This window comes from Heterocephalus glaber, unplaced genomic scaffold (genome assembly GCF_053883595.1).
Source record: "Heterocephalus glaber isolate CG9 unplaced genomic scaffold, H.glaber_assembly_v1.0 deba00001790, whole genome shotgun sequence".
In the NCBI taxonomy this organism is placed as follows: Eukaryota; Metazoa; Chordata; class Mammalia; order Rodentia; family Bathyergidae; genus Heterocephalus; species Heterocephalus glaber.
In genome coordinates this window covers 2215076-2238175 of record NW_028258473.1, presented here as the reverse complement: position 1 = coordinate 2238175, position 23100 = coordinate 2215076, and the positions used below count along the sequence as shown (strand labels likewise).

Genomic DNA, 23100 nt, shown 5'->3' with positions numbered 1-23100 from the left:
TGACCACATGCTAGCTCATAGGACGTGTCCAAATAAATGCAAAAGAACTGAAGTTACGCACTGTATATTATCAAACCATAGTGCAATCAAATTGGAGATCAATAACATAAGAAACCGCAAAACTCCCACAAACACATGGAAATTGAATAACACCCTCCTGAACAACCAATGAGTCACAGAGGAAATTAAATAAGAAATTAGACAGTTTCTACAAGTAAATGATAATGCCAATACAACATACAGGAATCTATCCGACACAATGAAAGCAGTTCTATGAGGGAAATTCATAGCAATGAATGCCCAGAGTAGAAAAACAAAGAGAGCTCAAACAAATAACAATGCAGAACCTCAAGCTCCTAGAAAAAGAGCATAACAAACCAAAAGCTTATATAACAGAGGAAATTATAAAGATCTGAGCAGAAATTAATGCAATGGAGACTAAGAACAATACAAAAAAATCAATGAATCAGAGTTGGATTTTCGAAAGAATAAATAAAATCGATAAACCTTTAGAAAACCTTATCTAAAAAAGGAAAGAAAACGCTCAAATCTATGCCATTAAGAATGAAAAAGGTTATACATTTAGTCCTTATTTACACTTTCAGTTTCTCACACCAGAGAAACTATCTGGTATTTACACGTGTGTCCTATTTATTTCACTTAAGAGTATTGTCTCAATGTGCATCCACTTAGCTATAAATTTCCCTAATTTCTCATTTTTTATGGCTGAGTAGTACTCCATTTTATAAAAAAACCACATTTTCTTTATCCAGTCTCCAGTTGATGGGCATTTGGGCTGTTTCCAAGTTTTAGCTATTACAAATTGCACTGCTATGAACATGGGTGCACATATATCACTGTGGTATGATTCTTTTGATTCTTTGGGGAAGATCCCCAGCAGTGGAATAGCGGGGTCAAATGGGACTAAATTATAATAGGTAATGTGAAATAGGAAGAAAAGGGGCAAAGGGGAAGGAAGTGGGAGGGCTAGGGGAAAGGATAGAAGGGAATGGGATTAAGATGAGAAAATGGAAAAATAGGAACAAAATCTTTGTAAATAGGGAGGACTGGAGGGGTTGAAGGGAGGGCTGGGCAATGGTGACAAATAAGAACCAAGAGAGACTATGTAAAGGTGCAAATTTCCAATGATGAATGTCATTATACTGTATACCTAAAATGTACCAATGATTAGAATGAATAATTGATAATGTAAAATAGGAAGAAAAGGTCCAAAGGGGTAGGGGTAGTGTGAGGGGCAGGGGAAAGGAAAGAAGGGAAAGGAAAAAATGATGAGAAATGGAAAAAATGGAAATACAGGCTTTGTAAATAGGGAAGGGTGGAGGGTGTGAAGGGAGGGCTAGGAATGGGGAAAAAATAAGAACCAAGATGCATTATATAAAGGTATAATTCCCAATGAGAAATGTAATTGTGTTGTATACCTACAATATACCAATAAAAGAATTTAATACAAAAAAAAAAAAAAGAATGAAAAAGGTGATGCCCTACTGAGGTGCCCAGTCCCGGGGAACATGCCAGTCCACCTGCTGGAGACAAGCAGGTCTGTGCACACCCTACCGAGGTTCCCAGTCCTGCAGAACACACCGAGTCAGTCCAGCCCCGGCAACAATCCACTGGACTGCCCACCCCCTCACTCCTCTGTACAGCTACCTGGTTCCACACTACAAAGACGCAGAGGACACCGGACTACCAGAATACGGTACTGAGTCCCACAGCTCCCACCCCAGAGGTAGGGGCTTCTGAGCCACCGTCCCACTGATCCTGGTCCAGAAGAAGGGGCTTCCTGGTCACCATCCCTCCTGCTGCTCCCAGCCCAGAGGAAAGGGCTTTTGGGCCATCAGCTGTCCTGCTGCTCCTGGCCCAGAGGAACAGGCTTCCGGGCCACCATCCCTCCCAACGCTCCTGGCCCAGAGGGAGGGGCTTCTGAGCCGCCATTCCATTGCTCCTGGACCAGAGGAAGGGGCTTCCCACCCACCATCCCTCCCGCTGCTCCTGGCCCATAGGAAAGGGCTTTGGGGGCACATCCCTACTGCTGCACCTGGCGCCTGTCCCACTTCTCCCAGCTTAGAGGAGGTAATCTGTGCAGGCGCTAACAGCCCCTGCCCCAGTCGAAATGAGAAAACACGTAAATAAGTCTCAAAACCAGACTTCCAGATCACCTACAGCAACCCCAAAGGGAAATGAGATGGAACACTCTGATACTCAACCACCTGGACCCACTGAACTGGCAACAAAAGGGGATCTGGAAAAAATGAAATCAGAAATAATTTCACACATAACAGGAGAAATTATGCCCCTAGTGCAAGACATGATTAATAAATCTAGAGAGGAGCTAAGGAACATGATGGAATGCCAACATGAGAAACAAATGGAATCCATAAAACAGATGCAAATAGATTTCCAGGACATGAAAAACTCCATTGAAAGTCTACACAGCAGAATGAGCCAATGTGAGGACAGAATTTCAGATATAGAAGATAAGATAGCAATTAATGACCAGGAAAAGAAAAATTGCTTCAAAATTATAAGGGAACATGAGAAATCAATCCATCAGCTGCTAGATGATGCAAAGAAGAATAACACAAGACTGATTGGAGTCAATGAAGAAACAGGAGAGCATGCAGATGATATAAAATATCTCTTCACATAAATAATGGCAGAAAATTTCCCAACCAGGGAAAAAGAGCTTGACATACAGATAAGTGAGGCATATAGGACTCCAAATAGCCTTGATCAAAAAAATGTACACATAGGCATATAACTGTTAAGATTCCAGAAACTCAACAGAAGAACAAAGTTCTACAAGCAGTTACAGAAAAGAAACAAATCACATACAGAGGAAAGCCCATCAGAATCACAGCAGACTTCTCAACACAAACCATCAAGGCAAGAAGAGCTTGGAGTGACATATTCCAAGCCCTAAAGGAAAATAGCCTCCAACCCAGATTGATGTACCCTGAAAAACTATCTTTCAAAATGGATGGAGAAATAAGATGCTTTCATGACAAGGAGCACCTTAGGATCTTCGTGAATATCAAACCAGCACTCCAAAGAATTTTACACAATAGCCTAGGAACAGACATTGAGGATCACAACCCCAGGAAGCAAAGCAGAATGAACCCATCTGGCATGACAAGAAATTAAATGTAAAGGGGGAGAACCCAACAGAAAGAAAAAGTGATGGCAATTACAAGTCAATACATTTCAGTTATAACCATCAATCTTAATGGTCTCAATTCACCAATCAAAAGAAATAGACTGGCAGAATGGGTCAAGAAGCAAAATCCAACAATATGCTGCATACAAGAAACACACTTCATTCAAAAGGAAACTCATAGACTGAAAGGTAAAGGGTGGAAAACAATACTCCATGCATATAGAATCCCCAGAAAAGGAGTAGCTATCCTCCTGGCAGATCAAGTAGATTTTAAATCAACACTCTTTAAGAGAGACAAAGAAGGACACTACATCCTTGTAAAGGGAAGAATCCGAGAGGAAGAGATGACAATCATAAATATCTATGGACCAAACACTAGTGCACCCAACTATATAAAACAAATAGTAACGGACATGAAAAGTCATGTATGCACTAATACAACTGCAGTGGGGGACGTCAACACCCCACTGTCACAAATAGAGAGATCAACTAGACAAAAAATAAGTGATGAAATACTAGAACTCAATCGAACTCTTGAACAAATGAACTTAACAGATGTTTACAGAATCTTCCACCCCACAAAATCAGAATACACATTCTTCTCAGCTGCACATGGGTCATTCTCCAAAAGAGACCACATACTCACACATAGAACATGTTTAAGTAAGTGCAAAGGAATTGAAGTTATCCCCTGTATATTATCAGACCATAATGCGATGAAATTGGAGATCCATAGCAAAAGAAACTCAAAAAATTTCATAAACACGTGGAAATTAAACAGCACATTTCTGAATAACCAATGGGTCACAGAGGAAATTAAAGAAGAAATCAGACAGTTCCTTCAATTAAATGACAATGACAATACAACATATCGGAATCTATGGGACACAATGAAAGCAGGCTTACGAGGGAAATTCATAGCAGTGTATACGCATATTAGGAAAACAGAACGAGCCCAATTAAACAACCTGATGCTGAACCTCAAGCTTCTAGAAAAAGAAGAGCAGGATAACTCTAAAGCTCATACAAGGGAGGAAATTATAAAGATCAGAGGAGAAATCAATGCAATGGAGACTAAGCGAACAGTACAATCAATGACACACAAAAAAAATCAATGAAGCCAAGAGTTGGTTCTTTGAAAGAATCAACAAAATTGACAAACCCTTAGTCAACCTTGTCAGAAAAAGGAAAGAAAAAGCCCAAATCCATGCAATTAGGAATGAAAAGGGTGAAATTACAACACACCCAGCAGAAATCCAGAGGATCATCAATACTTACTTCCAGAACCTATATGCCAATAAGATGGACAACACAGAAGAAATGGACAGATTCCTAGATACATATGAATTACCAAAGTTGAACAAAGAAGACTGAAAATTTCTGAACAACCCAATATCAACCAATGAAATTGAAAATGTAATAAAAACTTATTAACTAAGAAAAGCTCAGGCCCTGATGACTTCACTGCTGAATTCTACAAGACATTTAGAGAGTAACTGCTGCCACTCCTGTTTAAACTCTTCAATAAAATTGAAAGGGAAGCAGTACTCCCAAATTCATTCCTGGAAGCAAGCATCACCTTGATCCCCAAAGCAGAGAAAGATCCAACCGAAAAAGAGAAATATGGTCTAATCACACTAATGAACACAGATGCAAAAATCCTTAATAAGATACTGGCTAACAGAATGCAGAAGATCATGAAGAAGATCATACACCCTGATCAAGTGGGATTCATCCCAGGGATGCAGGGATGGTTCAATATACACAAATCAATCAATGTAATACACTGTATCAATGGAGCCAAGGACAAAAACCATATGATTATCTCCATAGATGCAGAAAAAGCATTTGACAAAATCCAACATGCATTTATCATAAAAACCCTACAAAAATTGGAATAGATGGTCTCTACCTCAAACTGATAAAAGCCATCATCTTTGAAAAACCAACAGCCAATATCATACTAAATGGTCAAAAACTGAAATCCTTCACACTCAAATCAGGAACAAGACAAGGATGTCCACTATCACCACTCTTGTTCAATATAGTTCTGGAAACATTAGCCATGGCAATTAGACAAGAGAAAGAAATAAAAGAAATAAAGATAGGAAATGAAGAAGTCAAATTGCCATTATTTGCAGATGACATGATACTCTATATAGAAGACCCCAAGAACTCCACCAAAAGTCTTCTAGACTGAATAACCAAATTCAGTCAAGTAGCTGGTTACAAGGTTAACACACAAAAATCAATAGCTTTCCTTTACACAAATGACAGACTCACTGAGAGAGAAATAGGGCAAATAATTCATTTCACAATAGCATCCAAAAAACTGAAATACCTAGGAATCAACCTAATGAAAGAAATCAAAGACCTCTTCTCTGAAAACTATGGCACTCTGAAAGAGAGATTGAAGATGATATCAGAAAATGGACAGACATCCCCTGCTCCTGGGTAGGAAGGATTAATAGAGTGAAAATGGCCATACTTCCAAAACTGCTATATAGATTTAATGCAATTCCAATTGAGATCCCAGCAGCATACTTCATAGGCCTCGAGAAAAAAATCCAAAAATTCATTTGGAATAAGAAGAGACCCAGAATAGCAAAAGCAATTCTAGGTAACAGAAACATGGCAAGGGGTATCACAATCCCCAACCTGCAACTCTACTACAAAGCTACTGTGATAAAAACAGCATGGTACTGGCAAAGAAACAGACTGGAGAACCAGTGGAACAGATTAGAAGATGCAGAAACAACGCCAGACACACTCAGCCATCTCATCTTCGATAAAGGAGCCAAACACCCTCACTGGAGGAAAGATAGCCTCTTTAATAAATGGTGCTGGAAAAATTGGGCTTCAACTTGCCAAAGATTAAAACTAGACCTATATCTCTCACCATGCACTAAACTGAAATCAAAATGGATTAAAGATCTAAATATTAAAATAGAAACTCTGAACCAGCTGGAACAGAGGTTAGGTAGAACTCTTGAAGACATCAGTGTAGGAAAAGATTTTATGAACAAAACCTCAGTTTCCCATGAACTAGCACAAACAATGAACAAGTGGGATCTCTTCTTATTAAAAGGCTTATACACAGCAAGAGAAACCACCAGCAGTGTGAAGAGACAACCCACAATGTGGGAAAAAAATCTTTCACCTGCTCTTCCTCAGACGAAGGTCTACTATCTAGAATATATAAAGAACTGAAAAAAATCAGATACCCCCAAAATTCAAAGATTCAATTCAAAAATAGGCATCTGAAATGAACAGGCATTTTTCAGACAAAGAAGTATAAATAGCAAATAAATACATGAAAAAATGTTCAACATCACTGGTCATTCGAGAGATGCAAATGAAAACAACGCTCAGATTCTAGTTCACCCCAGAAAGAGTGGCTGCTATCAATAAATCAACCAATAACAAATGCTGCTGGGGGTGTGGGGAGATAGGTACCCTTCTCCATTGTTGATGGGAGTGCAGACTGGTGAATCCACTGTGGAAATCAGTATGGAGATACCTCAAAAACTAGGACTGGAAGTCCCATTTGACCCTGCTATTCCACTGCTGGGTATCTTCCCCAAAGAATTAAAAGAATCATACCACAGCGATATATGTGCGCCCATGTTTATAGCGGCACAGTTCAGAACAGCTAAAGTTTGGAAACAGCCCAAGTGCCCATCAACTGGAAACTGCATAAAAAAGATGTGATTTTTTAATAAAATGTAGTACTCCTCAGCCAAAAAGAAAGATAAACTAGAGACATTTATAGCTAAATGGATGCTTATTGAGGCCATACTCTTAAGTGAAATAAATGGGACACACATGTGTACATACAAAATAGTATCTCTACTGTGAAAAACTGAAAGTGTAAATAAGGATTAAAACATTTAAAATTAATAATTGATAATTTGAAATATGAATAAAAGGTTCAAAGGGGTGGGGGAAATGGGAGGGGAAGGGGAAAGCAAAGAAGGGAAAGGAAAAATTATGAGAACAGGAAAAAATGGAAACAAAGTCTGTGTAAATAGGGAAGGGAGCACAAAAAAAATAAGAACCAAGATATATCATATACAGGTACAAGCACCTAATGATAAATATAAATGTATTGTATACCTAAAATGTACCAATAAAAGAATGTAAGAAAAAAACAGTATTCTGGTAGGCTCACATAATCATGAGTTGAGAACACACAAAACAAACCTAATTCATAAAATTCCCTGTTTAAAACCCCTCTATGGTTTCTCTATGCTAATATACCAAATAATAAAATCCTTAACATGAGTAATTATGGTCTTGTAGTACGTGGCACTAGATTAAAACTGTCAGACTAAATACAGGATGTACAGTTAAATTGAATGTAACATAAAGAATGGTTAATTTTTTTTCTGTTCAAGTGTGCCTAAATCTCTTTATCCAAAATTAACATTTAATTGGGCGTCTTACATTTTTACATGGTATATATGGAAATCTTTCCCCTCATATCTTAATTTTGAGTACAAATCTGTACACTTCACATATCCCCTATCTAGAACCCTGACCAAAGCTTGAATAGCTAGACCCATTAAAGCAGGTAATTCATCTCTGCAGGAGGCTATTCAACTATGACACAGAACAAGACATTAAGTCTATTAACAGATGATAAAAAAGAAAATGTCTCCACTACCAAAAGGAAATGATTTCTACTCCTCTTGAGAAAATCAATGAGAACATGACAACAGTGTTCTGTTAATAATTAAGATACTAAGTGCTTAATGATGGATCCCAAAAGGGCGGAACCAAAAATGGCTTCAAGATCCATGTAAAACCATTAAGAGAGTTTCTCAAAACTCTGAACAGATTAATATATGTGGTAGATAGATTGCTGAGCCCCTATATCCTAATCCACAGAACTTGTATTGTATGTTGGATCACATGGCAAAGGAAAACTAAGGTTACAGATGGATTTAAGGTTGCATGAGGGGCTGAGGTTGTTAATCAGTTGCCTTTGAGATGGGAAGATTTTTCTGATTATCCTGATAGAGTCAATGAAATCACAAAGATCCTTTAGGTGGGAGACCAAACAGAAGGGGGAGAGTCAAAGAGATGGAAACAGGAGGACTCATTCTGATGTTTGCCACAGGGGGACAAGAATCCAAGAAAAGTGGACATCCTCCCAAAGCTGCAAAAGGCAAGGGAACATATTCTCCCCCCCAAGAAGAATGTAGCCCAGCTGACATCACACTTTTAGCTCCATAAGACTGGTTTAAGACTTGTGACCACTATAACTGCAAGAGAATACATTTTTGTTGTTTTAGGTCACTAAATTTCTACTAATTTGTTACAGGAGCAATAAAAAACTAATACAAACAATTCCCTGAGTGCTTATTCATGGTGAGACAACTGACAGACTTTTCCCAGAATGGAAACCCTCAGCAGGGAGCAGATGGAGTACTACAGCTGCCACATTATGTCAATGACTGAATTTATTTTTTGTAAATCATAATACCTCTGAGGCACAAATTCCCATCCTACCTTTAACATATTGGCAAATATTGTACCAGGAAAGAGCAGTATGTCAGCTGGGACCTAAAATGAATTTGGTATCAGTTATTTAGATCGTAAGAAAATAATAGAAAAGGAACAAATGTTCACATTACAAATATTATTTCTAAGAGCTTTTAAAGTCTGTTTCAAAACAGAAATAATTTTCAAATAGCAACATTAAATATTTACTGATAAATTACTTCAGTCTTTCATACTAATTCAAAACAAGTATGACCTGTGAATAATGAATGTATTAGAGCAGTAAGGATAGCTGTGGTTAATATATTGAATGTATATGATATTACTTATGAAATCTATGGATGCAAACAGATATATACTTATGGAGATTTGGCTTTAGGAGTAAAATTTTTTGATATGTATGGAAAGTTAAAGATTCCAGTATACTGCAGTCCCTTTAAATATTAATGCACAGAGTTCAATTTCTGCAGCTCCTGACATGGAATGTGGTAACTTTTGGCTTGATTTGCTAGGGGACTTTACCTTTCTCCTTCAAACAAAGAACTCATATAATTTGAACATATTTCCGTTTAATATGTTATCTATTTTCCCAGAGAGTATATGTGAGTTTAATGTTAAAGTTGTCTTCAGATATTAACTAACTCACATTCATTACAGAAAGAGAAAAATGTCTATCCAGTGTGTACATGCTACTCTGTTATATATGATTATATTAGGCATTCCATTTGGTTACTGAAAAGGAAGTATATTTTTTCTAATATTATAAAGTTAAAATGAGAACTTTAAATACCTAGACAGGAAATGAAAGTAATACAAGAACATCGTAGCAATGATTTGTTATTTCTATCACTATGACAAATCCTCTCTATTTAGATGATAGGCTTCTGGCATGACAACAGTATTATAGGAACAATTCTTTTCTGTGTGTTTTCCCAGTCAGGCTCAACTTTCTGAAAGGGCCCTGCCAATACATCTGGTAGGTCTCCTTGCTATTTCTGCCCCATTTCACTCCTTTGCTCCAGCTAGTGTGGAATATTAAAGTTTCTAGGGTACAGCAGGATGGTTGAGCTTATAATGACAATGGCAGGCATTTTCATTCATGAGATGGCTATGGACCAGTAAGAATGAAGAAGCAAAACTCTTAAATTACATATCAAACTGTCCCTGAGATGATCACATTAGCTTCTCTGTGCCCAAAGTGACTTACAATGGACCCAGCACAAGGGAAGGCTCCCCCCTCACAGTCTGTAGCATCTATGAAAATAGGGTAATATGCAAACATCTGAGGTGGGCAAGGAATGTGACTGACCAACAGACTGCTTCAAAACAGTTATCATTTGCCCATGTGTCCTCTTTGACCTTGTAGTCTATATTTAATTTGCCAAAAGACCGATTTTCAGGAAGGGGGAGAAGAGAAGGCTTTTGTAAAAAACAGAAAGAATTTCACAGTTCTATGTTAGAAGAGGTATCAATAGGGGCCGGGAATTTAGCTCAGTGATTTTGCTGCCTGCTGCGCAAGCGCAACGACCTGAGTTCGATCCCCGGTACCAAAAAAAAAAAAGAAGAGATATCAATAGGTACAGAAGTCTGTGGGTTGTTTGGGTTTTTTTTTTTTAAGTAGCTGGAAGTGTCTTTTTGACTTGAGACATAAAGAAAGAAAAGAGGAAGAGAAAGTGCACATATAAAAGAAAGTGAATGTTCTTAATCCTGGATAAATCATGGTGGGTCCACATGCAACCAAGGTACCAAGCCCCTAGTGAGAAAGGAATAGATTATGAAAAAGTGAAAAGAAGAAAGACCACTTTGAGGATCCCAGTGAGAGTTCCGAGATGACACAAAAGGAAGGAAACTTAGAAGGAAGATAATTAGGTATTTTCAGGAAGATAATTAAAATTAGGTATTTTAAGCTAGCTGAGACACCTTCCCAGTATAACATAAGCGGGCTGGGGATTTAGCTCAGTGGTTCCGCCGCCCGCCTCCCAAGCGTAAGGACCCAAGTTCGATCCCCAGTACCAAAAAAAAAAAGACTAAAACCCAGTATAACATAAGCTCCACAATGGTGTGGTGTGTCCACTGCTTAATCCACAGCCCCAATCATAATCCCACTTACTGGCATGCTCTCAAATATTTTCTGAATGAAAGATGAAATGAATTATGGTCATCACCAGATCTGGGATTTCCTAGATTTGAGGCAGGGATCTGGGGTTCCTAGTTTTATACATAAATAAGGAAATCAACACTTTTTATTATATCTATAAATATTTATATTCAGATCTTCCTAGGAAGTATTTCAAATATTCCTGTCCAGTCATATTTGGAGGAAAGCATTGAATAGATAACATAAGACAACTCTGTTATTGATATTTGAATCTGCTGTGTGCAATTTGAAGGAACAGTTTCAGTCCCATTAAATCCCATAAGAGAATCAATTGGATGCCTGATGTGGCATTTTTTAGCTTATTATACCACAAGTAGAAGAAAGTGGTGATAGTAGAAACAGAATTCTAAACAGATGACATGAATTCACTCATTTTCAGAGCCTGAATATCTTGGGCCATGATGTTAGTTATTTCATATATGTAAAAAAGTCTTTTTACCTATTGAGATGGGTTGTAAATTGGCCAAGAATAAGGCAATGTAAATTTTTGAGGTACTAATGATATAATCTGTAATTCAAAATCAATACACCTGTTATTTATGGGTGCTGTAGCATTTTCAAATGCTAACAGGGTTATTAATGATAAGCCATGCATCACAACAAAAGACCACAAAATATGCACTTTATTCAAACTGCACCTTTCCACACTCAGTTTGTTCTCTGACTCTTTGTGAAAACTGAGCTTACAAGATACTTCATCACCACTCTCAAAATGAAGAAAAGCAGGCTTACAGAGAGAGAAAAATGCATTTTAGCTATGCTCATGTCAAATGTTTTAGCTATGCTCATAACTGTGGAACAGCTATGTAGAGAGAGCTTGTGTAGAGATTCTTTGATGTCCTGGGTCATGTTTCTTTACAGTACCTTACATAGATATGATCACTCTGATATATGCCGCATGCAAGATAGTATTGAAAAGCACAGGTACAATGGGCAATACACACATTAGTCTAGAGCTAATGAAATGATGCCTGCAATAAAGATTTTAAGGAGTTGTCAGCACACAAGCACTAGTAGAAACCACACAGAGGAACTTATACTTCCAGCTATGGTAGACTAGCTGGTACCAGACTTGCCCTCCTGCTGTAACAATTAGAACATCAGGTAATATACATGAAGCCACTCTTCACATTTGTCGAACAATGGCTAGCATGAGACTATTACTCTAGGAAAAGAGAAACAAACCATATGGTGGCCACAACTTGTTACCTAAAAACACATTCAAGCATTACTAAATTGAAGAAATGAAGTTCAGAGTTCTGGGAGGCTGATGGAGCTACAATTTCCAGAGCATAGTACCACAGAAGGAGCTATGTAGAGAAAGAATTCACAAAACTATGAGTCTCCTTGAATCAGTCACTGAACACAAAGCCATGAGTGAATAATAAGCCTAGGGTGAAACTCCACAGGCTGCCCAAAAACCACCAGGAAAATTTAAGGTGGAAGATTCCCAAAATTCACGCAGACCTGGGAGATATCTGTGTTCTAATTAGTAAGAAAGAGAAAACAAGAGAAGTCAGGCCTTACTAGCAGGTCTAAGCTAATCAGTAAATATGTTTGGCCTCACAAAGATTATAAAGAAGCCTTGAATGGATTCAGCTGATCCACAAATAACTGCCTACCAACAAAATTCAATGTGCTTTTATTTATTTATTCTTTTTTTGGTACTGGGGATTGAACTCGGGTCCTTGCACTTGTGCAGCAGGCGGTGAAACCACTGAGCTAAATCCCCGGCCCTCAATGTGCTTTTAAAGAAGTCAACAAAATCAAGACACTCAATAAGTTATGACATCCAGCATCCAAAAAAGGTAACTAGACATACATCACAAGGAAAATGTGACCCATAACCAGAAAAAAAATTAATCAATGGAAAAACATAGAGAAAAAGAAGTAAACAGGAACCAAGATAGGACTCTGGGAAACACCTAGACATGATTGAAAAGATAAGAAGAAAAGGATCCAGAAAGTGGCACCAACTAGGAATAGTGCAAGATGTTAGAAGAATGGGTCATGGAAGTCAAGCAAGGAGAAAGTTGCCAAAAAGGAGGGAGTGATCAACAAGGAGATCAAGGGAGATAGAGACAGAAGGGCACTCATTGAATTTTATAGGACCTGCTAAGCATGGCCAAAATAGTTTAGGTGAAGACAGAGATAGAAGCCAGACATAAAAGGGCTTGAAGAGTGGCATGAGAGGAAAGAGAGATGACAGCAACTTCTTCAAGGCAAAATTGTTTCTCACTCAGGGAGGGTAAAATATGTGTACATTTAACTTTCAAAAATATTTTTAAAATATGCTATAGATGTCACAGCACCTGCCTGTAAGTACCACCTACATGAGAGGCTGAGGCAGAAGAATTGCTTGAGCTCAGGAGTTCAAGATCAGCCTGGGTAAAAGATATACTTTAGTATGTGTGCTGCAGAAACAGCACATGGGCAACAGAACTAGATTTTGGCTCAAAAAAAGAAAAATACTCTTCAGCCTTCCTTCGCAATATCTCCTTTATCTCCTAGTCACATTTTTTCTAACACATAAAATGCTCCCAGTAAGAATGATAAAATTAAAACCGTTACCAAAAAAGGCATTCAGTAGCTTCTGAACTTGAATATTGCTACCCACAGTGCGATATAACCCTTCTGTCTTGATCCCTAGGGAAAAAAAGTCAAAGTCAGTTTTGTTTACACAGCTAAAATTTTCATCTCTCCCAGGGTAGAAAAGGCAAGTGCTTGTATGAAGGAGCCAATTAAGCCAGGAAGGGGACTCCCTACTCTCTTCAAGTTCTCCAGCCCTCCGCTGTGACAGAGGAAAGCTACTGAAACATTCCTCTGTAATCAATCATTTTTTATTTGGATTGTACAAGCCCCATCAATCTGAATAGAAGAGAACATCTTCTATGGTAAACAGAAGCATGTGATTAGGTGGTGGCAGCACATAGCTGAGAATGATGCTGCCATGTTGAAAAGGAGTTAGGGTTTAATTGCAAAAAGAGGGAATACCAACTCTTAAGTTGCTTCCAAGCAGTGATAAGAGGAGGAGAGGGCCAGAAAACAGCAGATGTAAAAGGCCATTTCCTGCACTGAGAAAGGCTGAAGCAACATTTTAAAGATAAGAGGCCTAGCCTATACATTAAGGCACCCATATTCTAAATACACTCAGAGTATCTTGAGCCTGGAAGTATGCTGATTCTATACTCACCTAAGTTTACCTTTGTACTCATCAGTTTTTAAAATGATATATACTGTGGCAGAAACTGAACTCTGGTTAGGGTAGAACCATCATGACACTGCTAGAGGAGCACCACATACCATTTTGGACTAATTTATAAACCACTTAACATTCTGTCTCTTTAAAAGGAAGAAACCAGGGCCGGGGATTTAGCTCAGTGGTTTCACCACCTGTGCGCAAGCACAAGGACCCGAGTTCGATCCCCAGTACCAAATAAATAAATAAATAAAAGGAAGAAACCATAAACTATCCAAGTATGTTTAGATACTACTGGTTTACAATTTGCTAAAATTTTACAAAATATGTTCACTGCACAAGGTTTATAGACAATCATCATTGTAAAGATGGGTACTGACCAATACATATCATTGCTCCCTTAGGAAAACTGCTCCAGAGCAAACTGGAAAGACCAGATTCAAACAGTGATAAGGCTGTGGTTCAGATCTTACCTTTGGTCTCAATGATATTGATGCACTTCCTAACAAATTTGAACCCCATTTCATTCAGCTCCACTGTTTCAAACAAAGAAAAGCACAATTAGATTCTATTACAACAAGTGTTACTTACCAAATATTTAATGACCATGCTAAGGGACTACTGTGAGAGAATGAGGGGTTAACTGCTTATTGCCAATCTCCCTAAAATGGAAAAAACCTTTTATTCAGAGGAAGTTTAGAGTTTTAACTCTTATAACACAAAATATTTTTATTTAGCCCTTCGCATTTACATATGCTTTAAGTATGAGCAACATCAAAGTGAAATGTTAGCCTGAAGATGCACACAATTTCTGTTATATGTCTAGAGCAAGAAGATCATAATGTGTTTATCTGTATCATCATTACAAGCTAAGATAATGTGACTTCTGTAGTAGTTCAATCAACAGATGATTAAAAAAATAGGGTTGAATTTCATTTCGCACAGAGGTATCCATCTATAGTCATGCATCAATAGTACATATCATTAATGATAGCATTAACCATGACAGGGACAGCCCATAGATTATAATGTCAGTAGAGCAGAAATTTGAATGACTTACTTTCTTCCTGTTTTGTTATAGGGCTGTGGTATATCTACAAAAAGAAGAGAAACAGAATGTGCCATGGCTACTGTGAATAAGTATAGGTGTGAAGGAGAAATAGTACTAAATCTCTTTCTCAAGCTATCCCATCAAAATCATTAGATACTCTAGGGCAGTGATGGTGAAACTTATAGAGACGAGTGCCCAAACTGCAACCCAAAACCCACTTATTTATTGCAAAGTGTCAGCACTGCAATTAAACCTAAATACTGAGGTTTTAGTTTAGAAAAAACTCATACATTTACATCTTCTGTCTGAGAAGAAAAACAAATAACACACATACCATAGGTTTGCCACCACTGCTCTAGGGCCATCAGAAGGAAAATTGGTCTTAAACAGAATCATCTTTGCTCACATCCCTATAAAACAGTTTTATGATCCTTGAAAATTGCACTGGATTTCATTCAGTTCACTGCAGTGGAAAATGTACCCAATTCATCTTAGACATTTACTTATGTAAGACATGGACTGTTTTTATGATGGAACAAGAGAACATGGGTAAGGGATAAATGGCTTTTTCATAGACACCAGAGTAATGGGCAGAAATGGTGAAATTTAAATGTTTTCAACAACAATCTCCTTTCCTAAATATAAGATAATGGATGGTTCTCTTTGGAAAGGCAAGAGTCCATCTGAAAGAGGTCCTGGTATTTACCAAGATTTCTCTGTGCTGTCCTGAAGTAAGCATTATGATAGCTGTATATGAGACCAGAAAGGAGACTCCTGAAATCCAATCTTGGCTGTGCCTCTGTTTCACTAGGCATGCCCTCTCCATTTCTGAGATTTCAAATTTTCTACTGATAAAATGATCAGGGTTGGAATAGATGTTTCTTAAAGCTCCAATCTTCTTTGGACACTCTAAGCAAAAGTATGCACATGATATGTAAGACCAGTGTGTGGGAGTGTATAATAAAACAACAACAACATTAGCAATGTGAGGCTGCAAGAAGAAAAGCCTTTTATATGGCATCTGTTAGAGTCTGCTTTAACAGCCTCTCTTTTTAAAAGAGTATTTTCCATAAATATGTGTATGTCCATGGGTACTGCAATGAGAGTTTCCGCACTAGCCAGCCTTTGATGCTGCCTTTATGAACAAGAGTCTTGTGAAAAGTCTGCCATGATCAAGCTGGAGAAGTTCCATATTCAGTGAGACCATATTCTAACATCACTCTCCACAAAGAGCCATCTGTATCCTTGGATGTATTAAAACCTACAGGGAGAGCAACTGCAGGACAGGGAAGCAAGAGCTAAATGCCTCACAGCAGCACCTCCTTGCATCCTCCTAGAAAAATAGCCAGGCATCAGGTCTTTAGGAGGTTTAATGTCAAAGCCAAGCTTAACATCAGAACCACTTTAATGACAGAACCAGGATTCGAATCTAGACTGGGTGATTCCAACACAAGGAAGCTAATATTATTTCATATGCCACTAAAAGAAACCTAGTAGAAACATACCAAAGAGAGACTGCTTTTAATGAATTGTGATTGTTCATATTAGTTTCTCTAGGATAATCACTAACCCTTTTAAGGGATCACTTGTCCGCTTGCCTAAAGTATTCTAAGTGGAACATACTGGCATACAGAATGGTAACTCCATCTTCTCCACCAGCTCAACCGCGAAAAAATAAACTGATCTAGGGCAAAGAGGAGCAGGAGCAGGAGCAGCAGCAGGAGGAGGAGGGAGGAAGAAGGAAGAAGGAGGAAGGAAGAAGGAAGAAGGAAGAAGGAGAAGCAGGAGGAGGAGAAGAAGAACAAGAAGAAAGAAGGAAGAGAAGAAGGAGAAGAAGGAGAAAGAAGGAAAAAGAAGGAGAAAGAAGGAAGAAGAAAATTTTGAATAAAATCTTAATAAATATTTATTCACAGCCAAGACAATTATTTTCCATCTTTCTATAGGAACACATATTAATTTTATAATCTGAGAAAAGCCTAAAGCTAAAGTCAAACACTGGAGTGGGGAAGGTGATCATAGAAAAAAATCCCTTGGCCTCTCTGGAACTCAAGTTGCCTTGCTTATTAAAACCTATGTCTTGTTTAGAAAAAAAAAAGTGCCACTTACAGCCCACATTCATTAACTTTTCAGTAATAGAAAATTACTGTATTTTGTAAATGAAAAATACCACTACTAAAAACAGAATGCTATAAACAGAATGATGTCTTTCATTTCCAAAGACTAGTGATATATTAGTGATAAAAAAATTATAAAAGCAAGATATTTTGAGTCAAACTTTGGAAGTAAAGTTAGGATTATAATTCATGAGTTATCTCAGAGTAAATACTATAGCCACAAGCACCATCAGCGAGTATTCTCAGAGCAACCAGGAAATTAGTTTTAACACATTCATGATGGGGTCGTAATTTGTATGTCTCACTGCTGGGGAATTTGAAACACTGGTGGTACATGGATCACTCTCCCATCAGGCAGCTTTTTACTAATTTTATTGGTAAAAAGACCAATAAAAGTGATTAGATTCATTTGTATCACCAGTGGTACAAGATGCCCAATGGGATGGTCACGCACATACTAACAGTGGTTCAAACTGGCAGGAAGGTGTTAAACACATTTTGAATTCAGAGTCTGACCATTTAATCATGTCAGACCCACTAATACCAGTAGAGGGCAATCATACACTGACCTATGCTACTGAGATGTCCCCAGTGTCTGAGGTAACTTACAGGTTCTTTCCCATCCATGGCTTCCATCCATAGCCTTCTGTTAGCTTCTGAAAGAGCCTGCAGAGTGATGGTTCCTGGCCTGAAGAAAAAAAATGACAAATTAAAAACAGAAAATTCACCCAAGAGAATGGAGTCTTATAGTCTATGGTCCCTATTTTCCCTGGGAGGTGACCCACTGAGCAGTCACCAACCTACGGAATTCTAAGTTTTCAAGACTCTCTTTGAACCAGAAGAGTAATGGGGAATTTGTAGAGATTAGGAACCTTGTGGACCCTAGGGGAGGTGGTATGTTGTCAGCAGATAACAAGGTCAGGCAAAGAAACAGGAAGGTGGATCTCAAGTCACCTTACCATAAGGCACGCACAAAATTGGCCCTGTTATGCTTAAGCCAAACTCAGGTTCTCTCTATCTTCCTCTCTTTGGAAGCCAGCCACTTGGTCCAGGCTCCAGGGGTGAGTATGTACATCACAGACACATTCATCTGTCAAGAAAACGGCTCTGCTTCTATCACCTAGGATGTCCAGGAAACATTTCCAATTGGAAAGAACTTAGCAACATGTAGACTGGCTAAGCCACAGGAGGTCTTTTGGAAAACAAACAAGCTAATGATTAATAACAATAGCTAATGTTTAGCAAATGCTCATTAGGTGCCAGGTTCTGCTCTTAGTGCTTTTACATGTATCAACTCATTTAATCCATCCACCAAGCCTATGAAACAATTACTACTATAATTATCTCCATTTCAAAGAAGGGGAAACTGAAGCACAGAGAAGTTACCCAAGGTAACATAGCAGGTAAGTGGCAGACAAAGGATTTAAATCCAGAAAGTGAAATCCAACAGCCATAATCTTAACTACTATACAATCCCAAAGCAAAAAAGGAGAACAAGCAAATGAACAACAGACATAAAAGCAAACACTACAGACAAGATATGCTATTAAAACTCCTGAGAACTCAGCTTCCTTAGCTGGGAAATTGAGAAGCCAGTGTGTGTTTCTCTTCTCTTGACCTTACAGGGAGGCTGGAAGACTAAACCAACTATTCTGGAAGCATTCAGAGATTCTTGAGTGCTACAGAAAGTCAACTTCAAGGAATAATATTGTTAAGGAAAGGATGACAAAGTGGAAAACGTACTAAGTTCTAGTCCAGGCTCCTCCATTATTTTTATGACCTCAGACAAATCATTTCCTTTTCCTTAAGTCTCACTTCCTCATCTGGAGCCTAAGGAGTATCAGGCATTAGCAGCACTGTGGTGGAGTGGTTAAGAGGGTAGCCTTGGAGATTTGAATGCCTGGATTTGGACCTTGGCTCTACCACTTAACTAGTAATGTTGCTTAAGTTTTCTCTACCTCATATTCCCTTGTGAATGGGGATAATAGCAAACTCAACCTCATTTAACCACAGTGAGGACCAAAGGGAATTAACTATATACTTTCAGGGCTGAGAACAGCTAGTACTTAGCAAAATGCAGTTGTTGCTTTTATTGCTAAGGCCCTGTACGCCCATGGTTTAAAATACTAGTAGAAATGCTATATTAAAAAATAAAATGTTATCCCCTCTTCTTGAAATAGAGGAAGAGACCCAGAGAAAATTTTGTGCTGTGCTCCACGAAACATGAATATAGGTGTGTGATGCCTGCTGGGAAGCCTGCCTCTATTTCTTATACCAGATTGACTAGCTAGAAAAGTAGATGCCTCAGACCTCAGAAACTTGCATGTGCAAAGAGGACTACAACTGCTCATTATTATATTTACACCACGTGTATTCTGTTTATGATAGACAATGGAACAAAATAATAAAGGGCATGGACTTTAGAGACCTACATACCCGGACTTGGGCTAAGCCTCTCTACTTACTATGTGCCTTTGGTTGGGCAATTTAGTTAAATGTATTTGGGTCTCAGGCTCCTCACCTGTAAAATGGGTTGGGGAAATTAAGCAAAATTTTGTCAAGTCCCAATACGTGGTAACTAAAATCATATATAGGTCAATATTTTAACTCCTGAGTTTTAGTCACAAAGTTCCTCACCATTCTAGAGGAAGAAAAAAAACCTGTTTAAAATAAATGCCAAATTTACTACCTACCATAAGTCATGCAGATCACAAAGTGCAAGAAATATAAAAATCAATTGGTCCTAGCCCCTAACCTCAGGGCAAAATCATTTGCATCTCCTTTGGGTTGGGGATATTATTTGCAAGTAGCTGGCAAATTTACACTGAAAAGGGAATCGGAATGGAATTAGACATGAGAAATTTTAACCTATTTTAAGCACTTTGACGCTACATAACAAGAGACACTATAGGTTCATAAAAGGAAACCAGACCCAATAGCTATTTTCCTCTTTTTACTGGCTATGACACTATCAGGAAAATGACAATCTCATGGTTATTAGTAAAAATTAGTAGTATCAGTTGTCTTGATTGGATTCATCCATTTTTAACAAGGAAGTCATATAGATCCACAAATCAAAATGCTGAGTGCCAAATAATACTTTTCTAATTTTTTAAATATGAAAACAGATTAGTGGTTATTTCCAGATAAGAAAATTGCCCTAATCTGTTAATCTACTCTTTATGATCTCAGTCTCTTAAGGTTTTCCTCACATGACATTACAGTTCACTCATTGAGTTCTTTTCTAGCAATCTGGTCATGTTACTAAATTCTACTCTATTAACTCAGTGCCTAATATATAGAAATTATATTACATTAAAATAAAATATAGATACACATTCATTCACTAAATTTTGGATCAACTTCCCAACCACAAAGCATGCCTTTCTCCAAAATAATGCTAAAGGCTCTCATTTTAATTTTTAAAAGTTAAATTCTACTTGAAAAAAAGGTATTAGAAACAATGTAATGAAGTCCAAAATTTACAAGCTATACCTCTAGAATCTGTGTGGAGAAACTTCCAGTTTGCATAAATATCTGACAAATAGGAAAAGTCTATTTCATTTTTGCACCACAGGGTAAAAAAATAACTCCACAAAAACATCTCCACCCCCCACCCCATCTGCCTTTCCTCAAAAATGTATGCCAATACACTTGCTCTTTTACATTTTAATATAGACATTTTAAAAGAATAAGTTTTGTTAGCCTGTAATTTTTGCAGCATCGCATTTTGTATATGTGACATTAAATAAATCTTAAGAGAGACCTTTCTCCCCAGGGGTGGTGAGGCAAACATGACTGTAGGAGGAACAGGGGAAATCAGCTGTGTGCCAGGCCTGGCAGGGACCCTGTGCAGTGCAGGCAGAAGAGCCAAGATAATGCTGTCTTGCACAAATTTGCTCATTTTCAACAGGGAATGACAGGAAAATAAAAGACCTAACCAGGCTCAGCATCTGGCATGTATGGACACTGCAAATTCATAGCAGTGCAGCTTACCTTTCATTAGTTTCTATATCAAAACAGAACCTCTTGTCGATAGACTCTGTCTTCCTTCTCACACAGTACTTCAGGGTTAAGTCCAAGGGCCCCTGATAAGAGAAAAGGATTAAGATGCAATTTGAAAAAATGCACAGAAGCTTTCTCTGTCTCCCACAGTGTCCTCAGTGTCACTTGGAAGGCATATAAGCCAAGGCATCAAGAGCAATGTGTAGACTCACTGAGAACCCTGTTCATCCAAACGGTACTTGTGGCAAGATAGCAGATGATTTCTCCATGCTCCAAGAATCAATGGCTGGAACCAAAAGAAAATGCTCAGAGAAGGAAAGAACGCATCCCTTAGCATGACAGATTAAACAGAAAGCTCAATGCATACCACCTAAGGCAGTGTAGGAGAAATGGATTTCCTGAATGGCATTAAGTATACAGAATAAAAATTTCATGAGGGCTCTGGTAGGGAGGATGCAACAGGCTTTCTGAAAACATCCTTAAAAAGTCAGAAGGAAAATGAGCAAAGAAGCTTCCATTAAAATGGCAGATGAAATGGGGGAAAGCAAACATTTCTGTTCCCCACTCCAAACTCTTGAGGATGCTAAGAATCACAAAACAGAACTCTTCAAGGACATGAACAATGTCTTGTACCTCTAGCACATAATAAATAGTGCTCAGTAAATGTTCATGAACTAATTCATCATCCTTGCCACTTCGCTGATGAAGAAACTGATATTGAGCAACATTAAATAATTTAAACAAGGTTAAAAAAAAAAAAGTTGACCCCAGAGCTAGGATGTAAAACTCATCTCTTAAGACTCTTTCTTCTTACTACAATTTCTAACATGGAAGGGATGAGGAGCTACTAAAATACTATTTGAGAGGTGGTCAGTAAAATGCGGAGTACAACACAGATAAGAACTGACAGGCTGAGCTAAGAGGGAACACTGGTAAGCCTGAGAGTCAGAAAGATGGTCAGTTCTTCTATCTTCAAATTGGGTGTGTGACACTTAGTACAAGGTGCTGCTGGGAGAGAAAACAAGGCACACAACAGAACATATTTGGTTCAGTGCTTGACACCACCCTGGCATGCAAGAAATAGAGGTTTTCACAGTCTAATAGTAGCTTCATTATTTATATTATCTACATTTCAGAAATACAAAGTAGTACCAGGAAATGAGTCAGAAAACTGACAAGAAGAAATCATTTTTAACTCCAATTCTGGGAAATTCAAATAACTACTTCTCCCCTTCTACCCCCTGTTCCTGCCTATTGAATGGGGAACCAAGTCCCTCTTTCCACTCCATAAGAAATCCCACATGAAAACTGCTTACACTGACACTATTGCAGTTTTGCAAGCAGACATTCAGTGCAAATGAAAGAAGAAAAAAAACTAAAAGCAAGTTTTATTCTTATCTGCCAGAAGGAAATAAAAGTGGTTGGTATCTGCTAACTCTGTCTTGGGTTTAGCAATATGCACTTTTGAGGAGGAAACAAAGGGCCTGAATGACATTACTGGCTATAAGAGCAGTTATAATACCCAGCATTTAGAATGTAATGTGTGTAGCAAAATAAAAAGAAAAGACTGCAGGACAGTGGTGCTTGGAAGCACTTGCCAGTCAAATACATCAGCTAAGTTCTAACTGACTTGGGACAAACTCTGTTTTGCAGCACAAGGTGAATTTATTGGAAGCCTGCTGAGAGGCACTGTGGCAACTGGAAGGCTGGAAAGTTAGGTCTGTTGTAAACTCATGTACGAATAAAATCCAATGATAGAAGTATAGATGAAGATTCTAGAAACCCTGTTTGGTACCTTTTGCTAGAAGTTCACCCCATATCCAACGCACATCCAAGACAGTGACAAATGTGGTTAAAGACCAGAGAAAAAGTAATCTTCAATAGCGAGCAACC

General features: G+C 38.2%; 1 protein-coding gene across 4 annotated transcripts in view; it reads right to left on the bottom strand.

The window, feature by feature from the left end:
- Nucleotides 1–23100, bottom strand: part of Ophn1 (oligophrenin 1) — a 508962-nt gene that overhangs the window by 176703 nt on the left and 309159 nt on the right. For all 4 annotated transcript variants that reach the window (XR_015448092.1, XM_087203252.1, XM_087203253.1 and 1 more), the window contains 5 exons: nucleotides 21199–21290; nucleotides 17812–17890; nucleotides 15098–15131; nucleotides 14511–14573; nucleotides 13410–13484 (listed from right to left, as the gene is read on the bottom strand). Coding sequence is in view for 3 of the 4 variants with exons in the window: in XM_087203252.1 (XP_087059378.1) it covers nucleotides 13410–13484; nucleotides 14511–14573; nucleotides 15098–15131; nucleotides 17812–17890; nucleotides 21199–21290 (343 nt within the window). In the remaining variant the exon portion in view is untranslated. The remainder of the gene's footprint in view (nucleotides 1–13409; nucleotides 13485–14510; nucleotides 14574–15097; nucleotides 15132–17811; nucleotides 17891–21198; nucleotides 21291–23100) is intronic.